Source organism: Polyergus mexicanus, unplaced genomic scaffold (assembly GCF_030449975.1).
Source record: "Polyergus mexicanus isolate NDT 795.1 unplaced genomic scaffold, iyPolMexi1.0 SCAF_4, whole genome shotgun sequence".
NCBI classification, from domain to species: Eukaryota; Metazoa; Arthropoda; class Insecta; order Hymenoptera; family Formicidae; genus Polyergus; species Polyergus mexicanus.
In genome coordinates, this window is record NW_027223324.1 from 2,183,369 (window position 1) to 2,201,854 (window position 18,486).

Here is an 18,486-nt window from a genome sequence, read left to right on the forward strand (position 1 = left end):
GTAACACGGAACGATTGACGCCGCTACATTCATGCTCGAGTTGATAACAACAAGATCACGAATACAAACAACGGTGCGTTAAAAAAAGCTAGCGCCAGACTATATGCGCGTATTCGCGATTCGTTTATAATTCGTGAATAGTGTGGATGGATGATTCGTCAAATTCAACCATTCAGATTTTTTTATACGGTTCGCGAATCGCGAATTACGAATCACAAATTGCGAATACACGCATAGTCTCTGGCACTAGCTTATACATTACGAAGCACTTCGGCGTTCATGTTTTATAAACAACAACGTTATACACAGCGTTATATATATATATATATATATATTTATTTATATATATAATCTTTTTCAGAGATTATATCATTTTATTAATTCTCAGTCCATTTCAATAATGTGCTTGTAAAAAAATTTTGCAAGACGTGAAAATCATGTAAGATTCTTTGCCCGGAGCTATTTTAGCTAGTTTATGCAGTTACAATTTTAGCATATTTGCTTTGATACAAAAGCAATATTTTGCACAGTATGTTTTTATTTCCCGCATTTATAGTGTTCTATAAAGGTGCACAAAAGCATGCGTCATCATAACCCACACAGGCAAGAATAAACGGCTTTTCCTGACAAAGACAAACCGTCCGGGCGTATTATCGCGGAAAGAACAAGGACGGGTAACGGCGGATTCGCGTTTCTTCTTTAGCAATGCAGCATTGCAGTTCGTCTATGTCGGGCGCGAGCTTTTACGTCGGCATTGACACGAGATTGCACAGCGGCAGCTAATTTTCAGGGTGCAACGTGTGCAAAAAAATTATTCTGCCGATAAAAATTTTACCATCTTGCATCGGTTAACGCGCAATTCAATTTCATTGTAACGAATAACCCGGGCCTTCCACGTCTCGCTGACCTCTCTCGATCGTGCGCAAAAAGCCGGATCGGGGCGGCTCTCGACTATCGAAAAACAATTAAATGGATAAAATATCGACACATACAGTTCGATAGATATTTTCTCAATTGTTCGGCCGATTCATCGGCATCTTGTAGATCAAAATATCGTTATTTTCTCGCTGTTGTCATATATCTTTGACAACTGAATCGGCTTTATTTATTTCAAAGAACTAAATTGCAGTATGATACAATCTTTGCAATTATGAGAATATTAATATGATGAATTAATTGAATGTCATATTAGAAAGATGTCAATAATAAAATATTATATCAAACAGTTTAATTTAACTGTTGGGTAAAAGCATACATAAAGCTTATTAAGTAATATATATATATATATATATATATATATATGTATATTGTTAATTTTATTTTATATTATTTTTTACGAAAAAATGTTAACGATGCAAAGGAATATGTCATAATATCAAATAAATTCAAAGAATAATAAATAAAATTACTTTGCTGTTTTTAAGTAACACATAACATTTTCATTATTGCTTTGTGAAGAATATTTGTTAAAAAGATTGACAAAAAAGAAAAAATTGAATAATATTTTGCATACATAAATTATCAATCAACCGTAATTATCAGCATATTAATTGTGATTTTTCGATAAAGCCGAGATACTTGTAAACATTACTGTATACATCAGATATACCCAAAGCGCAGGGCAAGACCTAAGAGATGACACCAACGACTTCACTAACAACGAGTGGACCACCGCTGTCACCCTAAAATGTATATAAAAAAGAATGTATTTTTAATTAATCATATTTACGACAGCATATAGACGATGAAATAGCGCGCCGAAATAATTAAAAGATTTTGTCATTTAATGACGCAATTATTTTACAACTGTTTTTTAGTAAAAAATATATGCACATATATTTAATACTTTTAAAATGTATATAATATAAAAAAAAAAAATTAAAAGATACTCGCTTGGCAAGCACCTTTCCCCCAACTTTTTCCAGCGTACATATCTGGTTTTCATTGGTGCGTGGATTTTTGTGACCTTGCAAGCAGCGCTCTTGGCTCAAAACATTCACGCCAAGCCATCTGAGTATCTCTGAGGATGATCCACTTGTTTTCGTTCTTCCCCATCCGCTCACGATGCCGCGTTTCTCACCGTTAATATAGTTTTTACTTGCTAAAGGAATCGGACCTTGGACATCGTTTGCTTTAATCGATTTTTTCAACTACGCGAAAAGAACATTCGCAAAATTGTAAAATAAAATAATGAAAGCAAGCGCGAGATTATTTTGCGTAAGTTTTTTCTACTCATTTATGCACTTAACGAGTTTGATAAACTTACGGTAATCACAGCGATATATCATCCTTCCAGCCACTCTCTTCTTCACCGGTGTACTCTGGGTGTATTCTAATGCATTTGATGTCATGTTTCTTACCATCTATTCTCGGACTATTGGTTCCGCTTACGACAATCTGCAAATTAAATAATTTAGTAAGCTTAGAGAAAAAAGATTAAAATAAAAAATATTAATAGAGAAAAAATACTGGGAAGAGCAATATACATAAATGAATAGGAGACAAATGGTAAAAATACTATTAATTAAATAAATATATATCGAATATGTTCATGTGTGCCATAATATATAGTGCTCTTATTATGTGGTTGATCGGAGAATATACTGTATATTCGATTAGTTCAGGTATTAATTAAATATAGCCTCGGGTACATTTGATAATTAGGAAAGCGAAATAACTAAAAAATCAGATACGTAGATATCGAATATCAGAATAATAAACCCGGAACGTCCGCGGATATCAGAATAATAATCGGAAAATTATTTGAATAAATTTTTTACTCAAATATTTAAATAATATTGGCATAATTTTTTTAAAACTCTGTTACGTACCATGTTGTTCGTATAGAAATCGTCATCAACGCAATGAGCGGCAGTGAGGATGTGCGTACTATTAATGATAGTGATCAATTGCGGCTATATCACTGCCGATGATTCGTTCAGGTTCATCGCAGCAAATCTCTATAAGTAATAATTAAGATGGAAATTATTTATTATTTTGTCTAAAAATGAGAAACAAATATAATAAAAAGTGTCTAAAAAATATAACATACACACATGAATCCATTATTGTAAAATATATATTGAATTTTGTTAGATTTTATTTTGTCGAACTTGACATTAAGATATATTCACAAATTTCTTCTTCCACACATATATGATTTATATGTTTGTCAATGATTGATTTTGTATACTTAGGCTGGGCGATGGCACTGAGAGCGACGAGAATAGCTAACTTGATCATTCTCATCGTCGCAAATCAAATCCAGATCGAACTACGAACTGAATAAAAGAGGACTATTCAATCGTTTTCTTTTATATACAGTATCGTATCTGCGTTCAGCCTTGTATAACAGCTGTTCTTGTTTGCGCTATATTAGCAAACATATTACGCATTTTATTCATTCAAGTATTAACGAAGCACATCTGCATGAGTGCAGCTTTCAGAAATCTCAAAGCAGATATAAAAAGTAACAATGTAAAGTGATTAATTTTAATATTATTCATGAATGTTTTCATTATTTTATACAAAGCGCTTTTTTTAATATCTATTTAAAAAAAATTGTATAACGAAATTATTTCATCGAAAGAAGTAAAGGGAAGCGATAATTAGAAAGTTAAAAAGATTAATTATCGTTCATGCGCACGAGCGATGTGATTCTATCAAATTATTACTTTAATTCTTGTAGTAAGAAACATAACGCTATCAATATATTATCTAATCTCAAAAATATCGAATTATCTGTGACTTATTGCAAGAAACAAAATTTTTTTTTTTTTTTTATTTGTAAAAGTACAATTAAAATAATTCATTATTTAAACAGTACGTATAAGATGAATTTCAATCGAGTATAATAAATATCGTTAAAAGTTGATATATATGTGAAATTATAGAATCTCTGTTTCCATGTGACGTATAGATCGAAGTTGTCTCAACAAATTTGTACGTTTTAAATGCAAATTTCAGCAAACTCCAATGTAAATTTTTTGAAATCCTATACTATTAAAATATGCGTATATTTAAATCAAATTTCTATCGATAGTCAATAATTGATAAATTTATAATCGCCAAATTGTTCTCTATGGATTCAATCAATTGCGCAAACAATGTGTATTAATATAGTACATTTTTTATAACAAAAATAAAATCACATATGTTTTCATTTGAAAATATTTTATATAATGCTTATCTCCCTCTCTCTCTCTAAACATATAATTTTCACAAGTAACAATATTTGCAATAGTTTTAACTAATTAACTAATTAATTAATTAATTAAATATTTGTTATATTTGTATATATGACGAATATTACAAAAGACAGATAATGTGTATTGACAAATAGTCGATACACAAAGTAAATAACAAATATTGAAAAAAGAAAATATCGATATGATATTTTGATGAGATCTTTTTGTAAAGAATAAAAATATTTTAGTTGTCTTAAATAGAGTGCCTCCCGAAATTAAAGGACAAAGACTTTGAACTGATTAATTATGTGTATTCACGTATCGCAATGCAATAATAAAATATGCGAATACATAAAATATTTCTCCGGCACAGCTGAATATGACTGCCGCAGTCTATTATCGATGTTTTTATATTATCGCGTCCTAATTTGACGGGATCGATATCCGGGTTAATTGCGTATAGAGAATTGCGCACCGCGCTACTTCGTGATAGTAAATTTGCGCAATATTTATTAAATAAATTTTTATCGATTTTTTTGAACGTCCGTAAACACAGTTTTCTTAAATTTCACATTTAAAAAGGACAGTATTCGCACGAAATAATATAAAATCATGCAAATGTCTGGGATTATATAAAAGCTTCGTGTTTTTATCTTTGGTTTGGCATGTTAATCTTTTATTCATATCGATGTACATCATTTTGTATAATTCACGCGTTTCAAAAAAACTTATCTCCTTTATAACTTGTTATTCATCTGACAAAGCGTTTCAAATCTTATAACTATAACTTCATATTGCAAAACTAATTAAAAATAAATATAAAATGTCTACATTCTTGTAAAATAAGTAATATAGTTATAATATACATCTACATGCGTGTTTATATGACAAGAAAGCTATCTCGCAATGTAAATTATTACGTGAGTGAATTTGTATTTTATTTATCAACGTCGGTTATATTATTTAATTTTATTGTGGAGGAAATAAACAGCTTATCTTCATTTAACCTTTAGCATACCTCATAAATATACTTAGTAACTTGGCAAAGTGATCGTTGATATAAGAAGAATGTGTAATCTAAAAAAGATTTCCCCATTAACCCATTAATGTCGCCGTTAGCAATATAATTTGCTACAGCACTTTACGCGTACAAGATTATATGTATATACACATAATACTTTGAGATGGTAATATATAAGATACACAGCATCATAGAAAAGCATACCTCTCGGCAAATATTAATAAACTTGAATTCATTCAAGTCGGAAATCTTTAATAGAACTAACATTAAATCTCATTACTTATTAATTACTATCTCAAGCGTCACTCTTAATTAAATTTCTTAATTTGGAATAAAAATCCAGAGATCCGTGATGCGTTATATATATGCGTAGTAAAACTCACATCGTATTTTGTTATCGTAACTTGTGTATCGTAAACATTTTAACTGGCTCAACTCTTTCCGTGGCAATTTGCGTGAAAAGGCACGCTGAAAGCGAGGGTGTGCGTACTATTGGGAAGGTACATTCGTTTGGCTGACCGTTGTTTATTTGAAGCAACAAAGTTGAATTGCCCGTTAACAAAGCAAGATCGCAAACACTTTTTACAGTAAAGCGGACTCTTTTTTGTTTGAGTCACGTGCAGAAGCGAATCTGCGAAAATTAGCCGCCGTTTGTCTATCCGGCTATCGAGATCTCTCGACAACATGCCCGTATCTATCCACACAGAAACGAAGCAAATTTTGAAAAAAAAAGAGAAGAGAAAACGCACTAGCATACGTATCTCTCAAATATATACAAAAAAATAAAACGCATTAAATCAAGCGTGAAAAAATGTACAATGCCGAACGGAATAAAACTGCCCGTACAGATTCCATGCGTGTTTTGCCATATTGAGAGAATGTTCAATTTAACATGTTTCGCTTTGAAATTCCGCATTATTACGCGTTTTAATATAATATTGTGAATTTAGCGCCAGCGCTCGCAAGAATTGAACGTATCAATATGTTTTGTGGTTTCAATAGTTCTTCATGCAATCTAATTAATTTGCGTGTACGTGTACGTGTATATGTTAAGGAATAGAAAATATATCTCGCTCTAATTTTGATGTCATGAATACTCAGACTAATATTCAGTACTTAAATATTCAGACTTTTTAACGCCTTTTAAATGACTATTCTATCAAAACTATATTTCTCGTCTTTATCTTCAATATAGAATTTGCTCATTATCTCAAATCTCTAATTGTTAAAAAATTATAATTTATTAAGAACATATTATTTCAATACCAGTTATTTGTTGCACAATTAATTATTTTTTCGTTAAATTTTAAAATAAACTTGCTCATTTTGTGTTTTTATGTTACAATTTAAGTTACTATATTTATAAATGTTACTTAAATTTCATTTTTTAAAACTATCAATCGAGATGCTTGATAAGTTTATATATTGACACGCAAAGGATTCAATAGTTCGAATATAGTTAAATTGACATTGAGTTCAGGGATAAACAGAATAGTGACGCAATAGTTGCTCGTGTGAAACCTCAAAAGTCGTATGGAATCATGCGTGACTCAAGGCTATGTCTCTCAAGATTGGCTTCATCCGAGTTCCTCTGCTATATCGCGATTGTAAATATGATATCACGAATATCAAATTGACTCTCAAGATCCGTATGTAGAATCATATCGCGTTTCAAGATTAACATCAGCTAAATTCGTAAGCAGGAATGTGACGACAAATACAGGTTTTAGATAATTATTATAAGAGATAAGAAATTATATTTTACAATAAGATATTAAATTTATAATTTATTATTAAAAAGATATATTTTACAAGAAGATGTATAGAATATATATAGAGAATAATCTGCTAATAATTCAATATTTTTCGCAGAATATTTAATAAAAACGACCGACAAGAGTCGCACGCGTCGGAGAGCAATCACGATCGAGCTGATCTTTAATTTGAGCGCAGGTGAAAGACGGGAAAGTGGAAGATACGTGAAATTTATCGTTGGTGAACGGTGCCCACTAACGAATGTGTCCCAGAGGAGTAGAATGGGTGGACAATGCAGTTTTCCAATTTTCATCCCCCTACCCTTGGCGGGCGTTCGAGCCCCTGTTCGACCTGGCCAGCTAGTTCCCAGCGCGTGCTCTCATCCTTTATCATCCGCTACCCGAACAATCATAAAGCATGTTGATTCACGGTCCGTCGTAAATTTAGTGTTATTTTATTCTTGCTTTAGCGTCGCTTAAGCGGCACTTTTAACGACGCGTCGCTCGAATTGCATCGTGCCTCGTTAGACGCAGAGAAATCGTCGCGCTGTATTTTTCTGCAATTGTCTATCGCGTAACCAGAAATGTACGCTGATATTCACTAATTTAATTGCACATCAAATAAATTATTTAATTTAATAATTTCGAATTTTAAGAAGACCGCATGCTTTTAATCTATTTTAAGGGGACAATTACGTAAATTATTACTGCATGATATTAGAATTCTTAAGACTCGCAAATGCTATAATTTGAACCTAAATACACAGACGTCGGACGTTATGTTGAGTCGGCCGAGTTTTATACTTCGTATCATTCCTACTGCGGACTGACAGTTATATACGATTACACTAGGAGAGAAGCTGAACTGGTATTCGTTTCGACGACGGTGAGCAAGTAGGAGGGATGGTTGAGACAGGACGACAGGAGCCTCGCGTCCGGGAAGAGTTACCACTATTGCTACTAATGCTCCTGTCCGAACTTGAAAAATAATTCAACACGAAGTAATGCCCTGAATATAAAATACGCAGAACGTGCCAATTTCAAAACAGGTACATATATATGTCTCAAAACACGATTATCGCATTTTCATTTATAGATTCGGTATAATTTTTGAATTTAAATCTATAATTATTATATTTATACGAACCACTTTTATATAAAATAGCATCAAATTCAAACAAAAGATAAAATCCAATATTTTGAGAAAATTAATAAAATTTTGAAAAAAATATAGTAAAAGATACTAAAAAAAGTATTATATTATTTAATGTATTCACATGTATTGAATTATTTTAACATTTTTTAGATCTTGTAATATATATTCAAATTAAACACTACAGATACTTTTAATAATATTTTAGAGTTATAATAAAATTGATTATTTTTGTTAATTATTAAATCTACAATTTACAGCAAGCAATATCCGGTAACAAAAGACATGTCGCGTAACGTTCAGTAGTAAAAGAAGTATAGGTACGGCGTGAAATTCAGTAGTAATATAAATGGTGGCGTTCTTCTTTTACGGCATGATAGACAGCATTCGACTATAAAATTGTCAGATACTAGTATCAAGTTAAAATGTATTGTCTTTTTGGTTTTTTAAATTCTCGACAATAAATATTTATAAAATTTAACGATTTTTGTCATGTCCAAAATAAAACATTTCGAAAATGTAAAATTACACGTATCGAATTTCGATCACGAGTAGTCATCGCGTATGAAAAATAATGCGACATGTTATATATGCTGTATGCTAACTCGAGCACTAAAAAAGTTTTATGGTTAATGCATTCGTCGTCCCATTTCTTCAATCGTTCTCTCTTCGTGCAGATGATTTACCTTTATAATCAAATATGTAATCTCATGTGTCATACTGTGACTTTTTACCCATCTTATTTATAATTTATAACATATCAAAGCGTTATATCGTGCCGCAAGAGTACTAACAGCATAGTGGAATTGCGAATTTAGAGAGAATTATGTCTTCAGAATTCGCGATGCGTGACAAGAGAAATTGCCATTAGCTATACAGGTTCCTGCATTTGACAAATTCGAGTACGCGACATGATTTTCTTTTTACATATTGAAATAAGCATGAATAAGTGAACGTCTTATTTGGTATTTATAAGAAAGACTGACGCATAATTCAACAGCGATTATGTCATCTGAATTTATTCCGTGCAATACGTAAGCCAAATCAAAATAATCTTATATGTATTGTATATATGTATTATTTGTGTCAATAATTCTTACATAAGAGATTCCATATTAAAGAAATAATTTTGGAACAATATAGAAGAGAGTATCAAGAAACTCTTCGATATATTGTATTAAATCATATTTTGAATCATAAAATGTGATGTTTTCTGAAATAAAAATATGTATTGTTTGAAATTTTATTTTTTATCGTAATGAATATCGTATGCAGTATTCTTAAAGAAAATTATTTTTGCCTCTTGAATATAATTTTTCGTCTGATCAAAAAAATTCAATTAAAATAATTACGCAATTAAAGCCAATACACACCTTCTTCCGTCACGATAACCTGAGAAGAGTCTGTGTTTTTAAATATTTATTGTATAAAAAGATATTAACAGAATAAAATGTAACGCGTTGTAGATATACTCATTCGCTAAAATTTCATGAAATTCATGATGTATTCTCCGTGTCCCTTCGAACGAAAAGATGTAGCACGGTACACGATATCAAATTACCTCCGTATCCTTTGGCATTGCGCGGTCGCTGTAATCCCATTGACTTTACGAAGCACACTCTCAAAGAAACACCGTCAATTGCGAGGATGAAAAGAACGTTCCGTTCCGGAACATTGAGATCAAATGGAGTATATCGCAGGTCATTTAATGAATTATTTGCGCGCAAACCTAAATTTATGGGACACTATACGAGGAATTTTGTGCAAGGACATTTCGTCTTTATTTCCATCACCATTTATATTAAATTCCCACAAATTACTTGTCATCTTCTTATATACGATCGAGGAATAGATATACAAAATTTATTATACTTTTATTAGAGCAAAATTAAATTAAGGTTTTAAAGGACGATCACCGAGGAAAACTGATGCGTTTTCTTTCGTGTAATGTGTATTATTTTACACTATTTCAACTCCTCGATCGCGTTAAGCTCTAAGAAGCTATGTCACTTAATTGCTAATCTAATTAACCGATGGTAATGTAACTTATCAATTTTACCACAAATTTTTGCAATTTTTATTTTTACGCGCGCGAGAGTTTGTGATTCTTTCTAATATGAATTATGTAAGGTTTTTATGGAATTTTCCAAATTAGATCAAGCTCCATAACTTTATCCGTAATTATGTAGAATATATAAGTAATTTTTATCGCAATTTTTGGATTGCATCATCTCTATTTTACGAATTTAATAACTACTTTCGCGGGTAGCACACATATCACGTCTGGCATATCATAACACGATTTATAAATATGTATTTTTAAGATCTATCTTACGTTCTAAATCGGCTTCGTCACATTTTAGGTACATTTTAGCATTGGAAACGGTAAGAAATAAGCGTGAAATACTGTCGAGTGTGTGCTAGAGCAAGAAAGTTTGGCTGTTGCGCGCGAGTATTAGAAGCCACGAAAACGGAAGCAGAAGTCCGGGCCAGTGTCTGACGTTACTTCCGGAAGAGACGTATCCGGCGTCACGTTGCATGGCTTCCGTGCGTTCTCCTGTAACAGAAAAGTAAAAAGGGAGAACCAAGTGTGTCAGCGTTACACTCACGTCAGCGATTCTCGTAATCCTGATATGAATATTTCCGACTACGATATCGAATTAACGCGATTTCGGGCGATATCATCTAATGAGTGTCATGCTAATAAGAACACTTCACACGAACAGACGTTGAAAAATTGCTGTATTAGGATATTGAATCTGTATATATCACGCGCACGCTGGAAATCTTGATATTTTTTGAAAATAATGACACTATCCACACTCATAAATCAACGTCACTCCAAGATTACGGGATTATAGGTTTCCCCATGTTACAAGGTATCCATTAATTATCGCGTTGTTTGAGGGATGTCGATACGCATTTTTCCGTGTTATTTCTTCATTTCTCCGCTATTTAAATTTGACATAGTGAAAATCGATTTAACAGTGTTTTGTATCAATTATATGCGCAATATGTTGGTTGCAGATGTAATTGATACAAAATTTTTATAAAACATTACATTTTAATTAATGAAGATTTTCGTATTTTATATTTTATACGTCGATCTCTCGAAATATATATCGAATGCAAAAAAAGAAAAAGATATTATACGATTTACTACGTTTTGTAATAAATTGTACAGCATTTGAAATTTGTACATCTAATTTAAAGCAGTCCGTCTAAATTGCATGTGACAGTTTTACTCCAAAACACTTGCAAATGGCCTGATATCTGACATCTGCATATTACCCCAAAAATATCGACGACGTGTTCACAAACTCTCCGCACATTGTACGATGTAAATGATACATAGCCGATGCGCTAAAGAACATGCTTTGCACATATGGCGTCTAGCACGTGTAGACGTATTCAGCTATGCTTATACGAGGGCGGTTAGTTTTGCCAAGATTCAATCCGCAATATTTCCAGCAAAAGGCGCCAACGGCGATGACCGTACGTCTTGGGAAGTTTAAAAGAGCCGTAAATATTTCCATCAAGCTGCCATCGCGAACATAAATTATTCCGTGGCGGTTGGCAAAGCGGCGGGAATAAAGGGAAACGTTTCGCGCTTTGATCTCGCATGAATCCATTTTCGAATTCTTTCTCTTCATTTACGCATCAAAATTGTATCTATGTTCGATCGCGTCGACGTTGAAAGTAGTTAAAGTCTTAATGAGACGTGAAAACCTTAATTCCAATCATCGGTAGCCCTTTGAAGCTTAGATTCCAATCGCGCTTTCATCCCGCGGTCCTTTACGACCATTAACGCGGGCGAGAACAAACTGAACTTTACAGAGAAACTGGTAACAGGTACTTTATTTTCTGAAATTACGCTTTTAACGACTTCTTCTCCGATTACGCAGCGTTGATCCTTTAATGGTAAGAATATCTCGCGGTAGGAACAACCTCACCGTGTTGCTTTCTGATCTTCAAGAGAAGGAAGATATTCACAATTTTAATAATGTATTATGTGATAAAAAATTATTATAAAGCATAAAAATTTTATATAAAGGTAATTTAAAAATATTTTGTGTTTGAAGATACTCTTTAATCAATATTACTAATTATAGGGTATAACTTGATTAGAATGCGCAGTAATACGAGGAGATAGTCATACGAAGCGCAACGAGATCTCTTCTCCATGAATCGCGCTCATTCAGTTGACATAAATCTATCGATACGATCGATCATATCATAAGCATGTAATCATCAATATTCCAACCAATATTTGAGTTTATGCACGTGTGTATCGACTAATTCCAGATTAATTATTAATTTCGTGATATATACGAAGTAACAAGATATTATATATTACAAGATGTAAATTCAATTCTACGATTTTCGAATAAATTGTCATTAATGTGAATTTGATTATTGCCGCGAAAAATGTAGCTTTTAACTCTCATGCATTGCTGCAATATACTGTCCATACGTATTGTCAAGTTAGTTTAACGTTTATCTCTCCTTTGAATATTTATCTTTTACTAAATCCACATATATTTTCAGAATTTTATAATATATTCCAATACTATCGACTAGCAACTTGTTGAAAATTTCACGTCTCGTTTCTCGCGTCGTTATATTAAATTATAGTAGTTTACGCGATAAAGCGATAATTATCAGTAAGCGTGGCGCAGAATTCGATGAGGATCGATAACGATCGGCCGTACTGTATCTCTAGAATCTAAGCGACAATATGCTGCTGAAGCATGCCTGCGTACTGCCGAGTATGCGCCCGATCAGGTATTTGTACGAAAGCACCGGCGTCATTAACCGTATATGAATTGCGCGTTCAACAGAGACGTGATCACCATGCTATGAACGCGAACGTCGTGCGTTCGTGTTAGTGTAACGGGGAATGCGACACGCATGTTACGGCACGCGGCACGCATACGCGTCGTAACTGCACGCGTCGATTAAAGCGGAAGCAAAATCCTTGTACTTGTGATGAATCTACATTCTGTAGTGCGGTGAGGATCTATCACGAGCAGTTTGCGATCGCGTATACGGCAACATTTGACAGTTGATATCTACTTAGCACCTTCTGCATGGACAGTGCAGAATGCAAATGACGCGCAAACGTGTGTACTTGATTATATTACTATTTCGATTGTTGTGGCATCAGCTTCGACGGCATGATTTCAAATATATGAGATAATTTTTGGACACTCTTTCCTAAAATATTTTTTTTGTTCTTATACAAAATAACATTATGTTAATTGCAGCATCTCATTATATATATTGTAATTTACAAAAAATTATATTCTAAGAATAAAATAATCTTAGAATTATAATTATAATTTATTTTCTTTGAAAATAATGAGAGAACAAAAAGAAATTGATACTTCTAATTGTAAACAATTGTTACGTGTAGTTATAAAAGTTAAGATTATAATGTTTTTTTGCCTTCTATAAATCATTAAAATTTAAAGCATGATGCGACTAGAATATTACGGCTAATTTATGATAAAAATAATCAAAATTTGTCTCTTAATTGCCTATTAATGTCCAATCGTTCCAACTTTTTTCATTTTTTCAAATATCGCAATCCTTTATTATTCAGCGCCGTTTTTCACGCTCAAAGTATTAATAAGCTCTTTTCTAAAAATTGTGTGCCATATATTGAAAAAATAACACACACGCTTAATTATAAAAGAATTAATTGGCGGGCTGTGAGAACGAGCTCGGAATTAAAAATTAATTTTCAATCTACACGATAACGGTTTAAAATACAGATCGCAAAGTATCCGAACATAATTTCCCTTGTAAATCGATAATTTTTTCGAAACGGATTAGAGACGATATAAAAATAAAAACGATACGTGAGCCATATACTTGAGCGCAGTGAATTGAAAAAAAAATCCACAATATAATAACACATTAAAGGATGCATGTAATTATGCGATTAACGTATAACCTTGCAATCTGTTCAAACCGCGTTAATTTACTTTGGCTTACATACATCGTTTAATAATTATGGACTCGATTTTATATGGAATACATATTAGCATATAATAAATGTGCGAACGTGCATGATAGCCGCGCGAAATTGCAACGAGCGTTAAAAGTTTACAAGTAAGTTGCACTTTAGCTCATCCGTGCCCGCTTTTAACAACTCCTTTAGACACTGTCTCGGAAACTGTCCCACCGTTGGCTTTACAGAATTATACTTGAAGCGAGGTAAAAGAGTACAAAGTTATTTAAAAATGAAAATCTTTAGTTCATAGATACGCGATTTGCCGTGTTCTGCCTGCGTTTATTTGAGAAATAATTATTTTTTGTGCAGTTAATGATAAATTTCAGATAGATAATTAATGCAAAATATTTTAAGATTTCTTCGCATAATAAACGAGACAGATAAAAGATTAAGAGACTAGTTTAAATTCATTTATTGAGCCACTATATATTGTATAATCCATACTGTATCTGGATTAATGCGAGCGTTTTAACTGGTTCAGAAGATATTTCATTCATTAAAGAACGTTCATTATTGATATCAAGTGGAATAAATGGATTTCTTGAAGTTTAAAAATTCTCATTGTGAGAGTATGAATATGAAAAAAATTAGTATAATGGAACTCGGAACACATGGATTTCACTTTGTTCGAGTATTTTGAATATAAAATTTAATAATATCGTACGTTAAGAGGACACAAGACACCACTAGAGGAACGGAGAGCGAGATAAGGAGCGAGAGAAGAGATGTAGACGAGCGGAGAGTTTGGAGCTGGTATAAACGACAGTCTAGGGAGCCGTTAGGTATTAAACTCGCTGCAAACTTCCGCAGTCCGTCGTGCTCGATATATATTTAAAATATCCTGGAAGTATCCATGAATCGTCTAGACTGAGCCGGCGACGTACCGAGACACCAGGGATTCGTAGGATGTCGGGAAGTGATATCATAATTCGCTACAAAGGAACGTCCCGATTTACGGAGTTACTTAAAGCCTGTTTATCTCCTTCCTTCTTAATTTCTTAAACGATTTTAATCCATTGCCTCGATGTTACGACGATATCTGCAATATAAATATTATTTCCTCGTGTCGTAAATGTATTTTTTTCCTTCGAGTTTAATGTATTTTTTTATACGTGGAGAAAATAACGTGTTTCAATGAATCGTGGTAAAAATTTGCAAGCGTCAAGAACCGTATTGAAATACATTTTACGAGCATCTTTCTTGAGGTATCATCGAAAATCCGCAGCGAGTTGCTCCGCAGCAAGATGGTGAGAGGATCGAGCTTGAAGACAAGCGAAAAAAGAGAAACAAGAGAAAGGAAGTACCGCGCTTGAATCGAGATAGTGAAATTAAAAGAGGTCAAGAGAGAGAGAGAGAGGAACTTTCGACGAAATCCTCGGTGTTCTCCTCCTGCCGTTCTGGACCAAGCCGTATAGCAAACGAACAGATCCCGACAAGATCTCGCCGCTGCTCTGGGCGCACAGGCAGCGCGAAAACTCGCCGATGTGCAATTAGGAAAATTGAATTCCGGCATAATTAACTTTCTTAATTAATAGAATCGCAAAATTGTATCCTTAATCCGGCCGCGACCATAAGTGCCGTTGGCAGATGCTACGCTCGAGCGGTAAGTGAAGGGAAGAGAAAAGAAATGGACATTGGAGATGGTCAACGTGGCTCGGGACTCGGAGAAAGATGTGCGATGAGGATGGGATAAAGGATGCAGGTGGAACGAAGACGGTAGGATACAGGACTGCCGCAGGAGATGGTAACGTCGACTGCGATGCCGGAATGGGGAAGTCGCTGTAAGTTTTGATATATGCGCGACATTATTTACGATCGCATAAGAATTAGCTCAGACGGCCGCCAAAGCCCATCCCCCGATAGCAAGAGCCGTCGCAAAAACCCGGCATCAGACGCGGACTGGCACTGCACTCGGGACGTTTTTGCACTCGGTGCATTGGCTTCCTCAAAAGTCGTTAAATCCCGCGCCGTTTTCGACAAATCGCGCGCAAATGGCGCTTCTTGCCGCGCGAATGTTCGTAGCTAGAAATCTTGGTGGATACTTGAGGATATGATGCATGCGAGAACGGAGGGCTGTGTTGTATAAATGCCTCTTGTGATTTAGTAAGAGATTGGAATCTGATGTACTACATGTAATTAGATGGCAAGGAAAGTAACATTTGATAAAAGAAATGTATAGAATTTAGCATTCTAGATAATAAATGACTATTCTCTGTATTAATTAAAACATCGACATAGATTGGCATCGAATTATTAATGAAAGTTGATTAATATAATATGTGAATACAGATCTTTTATCGAAGCTTTTTTTGAATAAGAAAATCTGTAAATAAGAAAAGTACAAGCAAGTCTTAATCTTATAATTTTATCTAACTTAATCTTTTTCTCTTTTTCTCTTTCTCACAATTAATCTAATAAAAAAAAAAAAAAAAAAAAAAAAACAACTTTAAAACTTATTTGTTATGTGACAAAATGAAATTGATAATGAATTCCACAGAAAAGTCATATTTTAATGCAATATCTTATAGTAATCAACTATCATTAATTATCCACTGCCGAATTATGCTGACATTTTTATCAGTACAGATCCTTTATTACTTCGAAGAATCGATATAAATTCATAGCGATTGCCCGAGCCAAAAGCTCGGTGCAAAAACATTTCAATGTACTTCATTTTGACCTGCCTGCAAATCCCACGAGGCATTTTCATATTTCCCAACGCATTCGCCATATTGTTAATCGAATCAACAACGCCCGTCCCAATAAAAATTCAATAAAATACTTTGCTCGTCGTCGTTTCACCACATGGACTTTAATGATCGACGATGGTTTTTAATGAGCTTAATTCAACTCTCTAATCTCGATAGTGACAATAGTTATCAGTTTAATTCCGATTATCGGTATAAATGCCAATAATTAATCGTAAGATGATCAATTATTGGCTATTCTTGCGGCAATCTCGAGACCACAGAAAAAAAAAGTTTCTTTTCCTCCTCCATCGGTTTTTCGATAAGATTAAATATAATGTTTTGATATAATATCTCATCTCCGGACACTCTTATACAGAAAAGCGTGCGCTCTGCTTTTAAAACAATTTTTTAAATTTAAACGAGATAATCCAGAAATTATTATAGAAACTAGAATACATATTCGATTGCATTTTTTTATTTTATTATAAGTCAGTTATTTTAATCTTAATTAATAAGAAAATTTTGTATTTTTAATACCATTTCCGGTACACGATAATCGCGCCTCATCCAGCAGAAATATTTTCATGCAAGCGCTCTCATAAAAATGCCCGCTGTCTCGTTTAATACCAATGCAATGGCACTTTCTTCGGACTCAGCTCGTTCGTACCGATAAAAACTGCGTGAATTCGCAATCTGCAAAACTAGAAAACGAGTTGCTGGACTTCTGATTTATCGTCGGGCTCTCGCGTGGTCGCGTATCTGCCTGCGGTTGATGTATCGTACGCGTACATATACATATACACGTGAGTGAAGTGCTGTTGCAAAGTGACTCACAATCAGACGAAAATTCAGTTTTGCGATACATGCGAGTGAATTAAACGCGGTTCCTTCTATGCGTCGTGTGCTATTTTTCTGTGCCTCTTCAGGATGAATTCGCAGCACGGTTCGATAAAAATTCACGTATTTATTATAATTTATGTATTATTACAATTATTCTTATATATTACGTATTTTTCTAGCGGATATAATACAAGTTGTGAGATGATAAGTTTTTAATTATTTGTTTCTTTTTTCTTTTTTCCTTACACGATTTACATACATTAAGTACTGGCGTATAACGAATAAATAAATAATTTATATGTGTGTTGCTCAATCCTGCGCTCAACGTATTAATTTTATATTCTCTCGGAGATTTACTCCAACATGCATGAGAATTCTACACGGAGTTATAATGATACAGTATTTACACTGTGTTTACGATCGTATAAATAATAATAAGAAATTTCATAAGCTATATCAAGTATAATATTACGGTTTCACTGTTTGGCGTTCATAATTTTATGTTATTTCGCTATATTAAAATGTAATAAACCTTTATTGAAGTCAAATTATTAAGAATTTATTATAAATTAATCTTCTCTCTTTCTTCTTTCATATTTTCATTCTTTTAAAAAAATATATAACATAATTATTTATAAAAATTAATTCTCATTTTTATGTGTGTCATGTTAAATTTTATAAGTATTAATTTTTAGGAAATGATAGGAGAATATATGCAGAGCGAAAAGATCTGAAAATAAATGATAGAGGTTATATTGTTTCATATTTCGCAGCATCTCTCACAACTCGCAAAGTCTGGCCCGATTCTCCGTTATCGTCGAT

The 18,486-nt window shown here is 33.3% G+C and overlaps 2 protein-coding genes and 1 pseudogene across 2 annotated transcripts in view; 1 reads left to right on the plus strand and 2 right to left on the minus strand.

Moving 5' to 3' along the window:
- The window catches only part of LOC138932377 (protein amalgam), a 207,709-nt gene that overhangs the window by 173,600 nt on the left and 15,623 nt on the right, over positions 1-18,486 (plus strand). The gene's annotated exons all lie outside the window — the stretch shown is intronic.
- LOC138932662 (chymotrypsin-1-like) lies at positions 1,539-7,356 on the minus strand (annotated as a pseudogene).
- LOC138932376 (zwei Ig domain protein zig-8) overlaps positions 9,441-18,486 on the minus strand; it is an 83,225-nt gene continuing 74,179 nt past the window's right edge. The window contains exon 7 of the mRNA XM_070294134.1: positions 9,441-10,672. Coding sequence (XP_070150235.1) covers positions 10,536-10,672 — 137 coding nt within the window. The 3' untranslated portion in view covers positions 9,441-10,535. The remainder of the gene's footprint in view (positions 10,673-18,486) is intronic.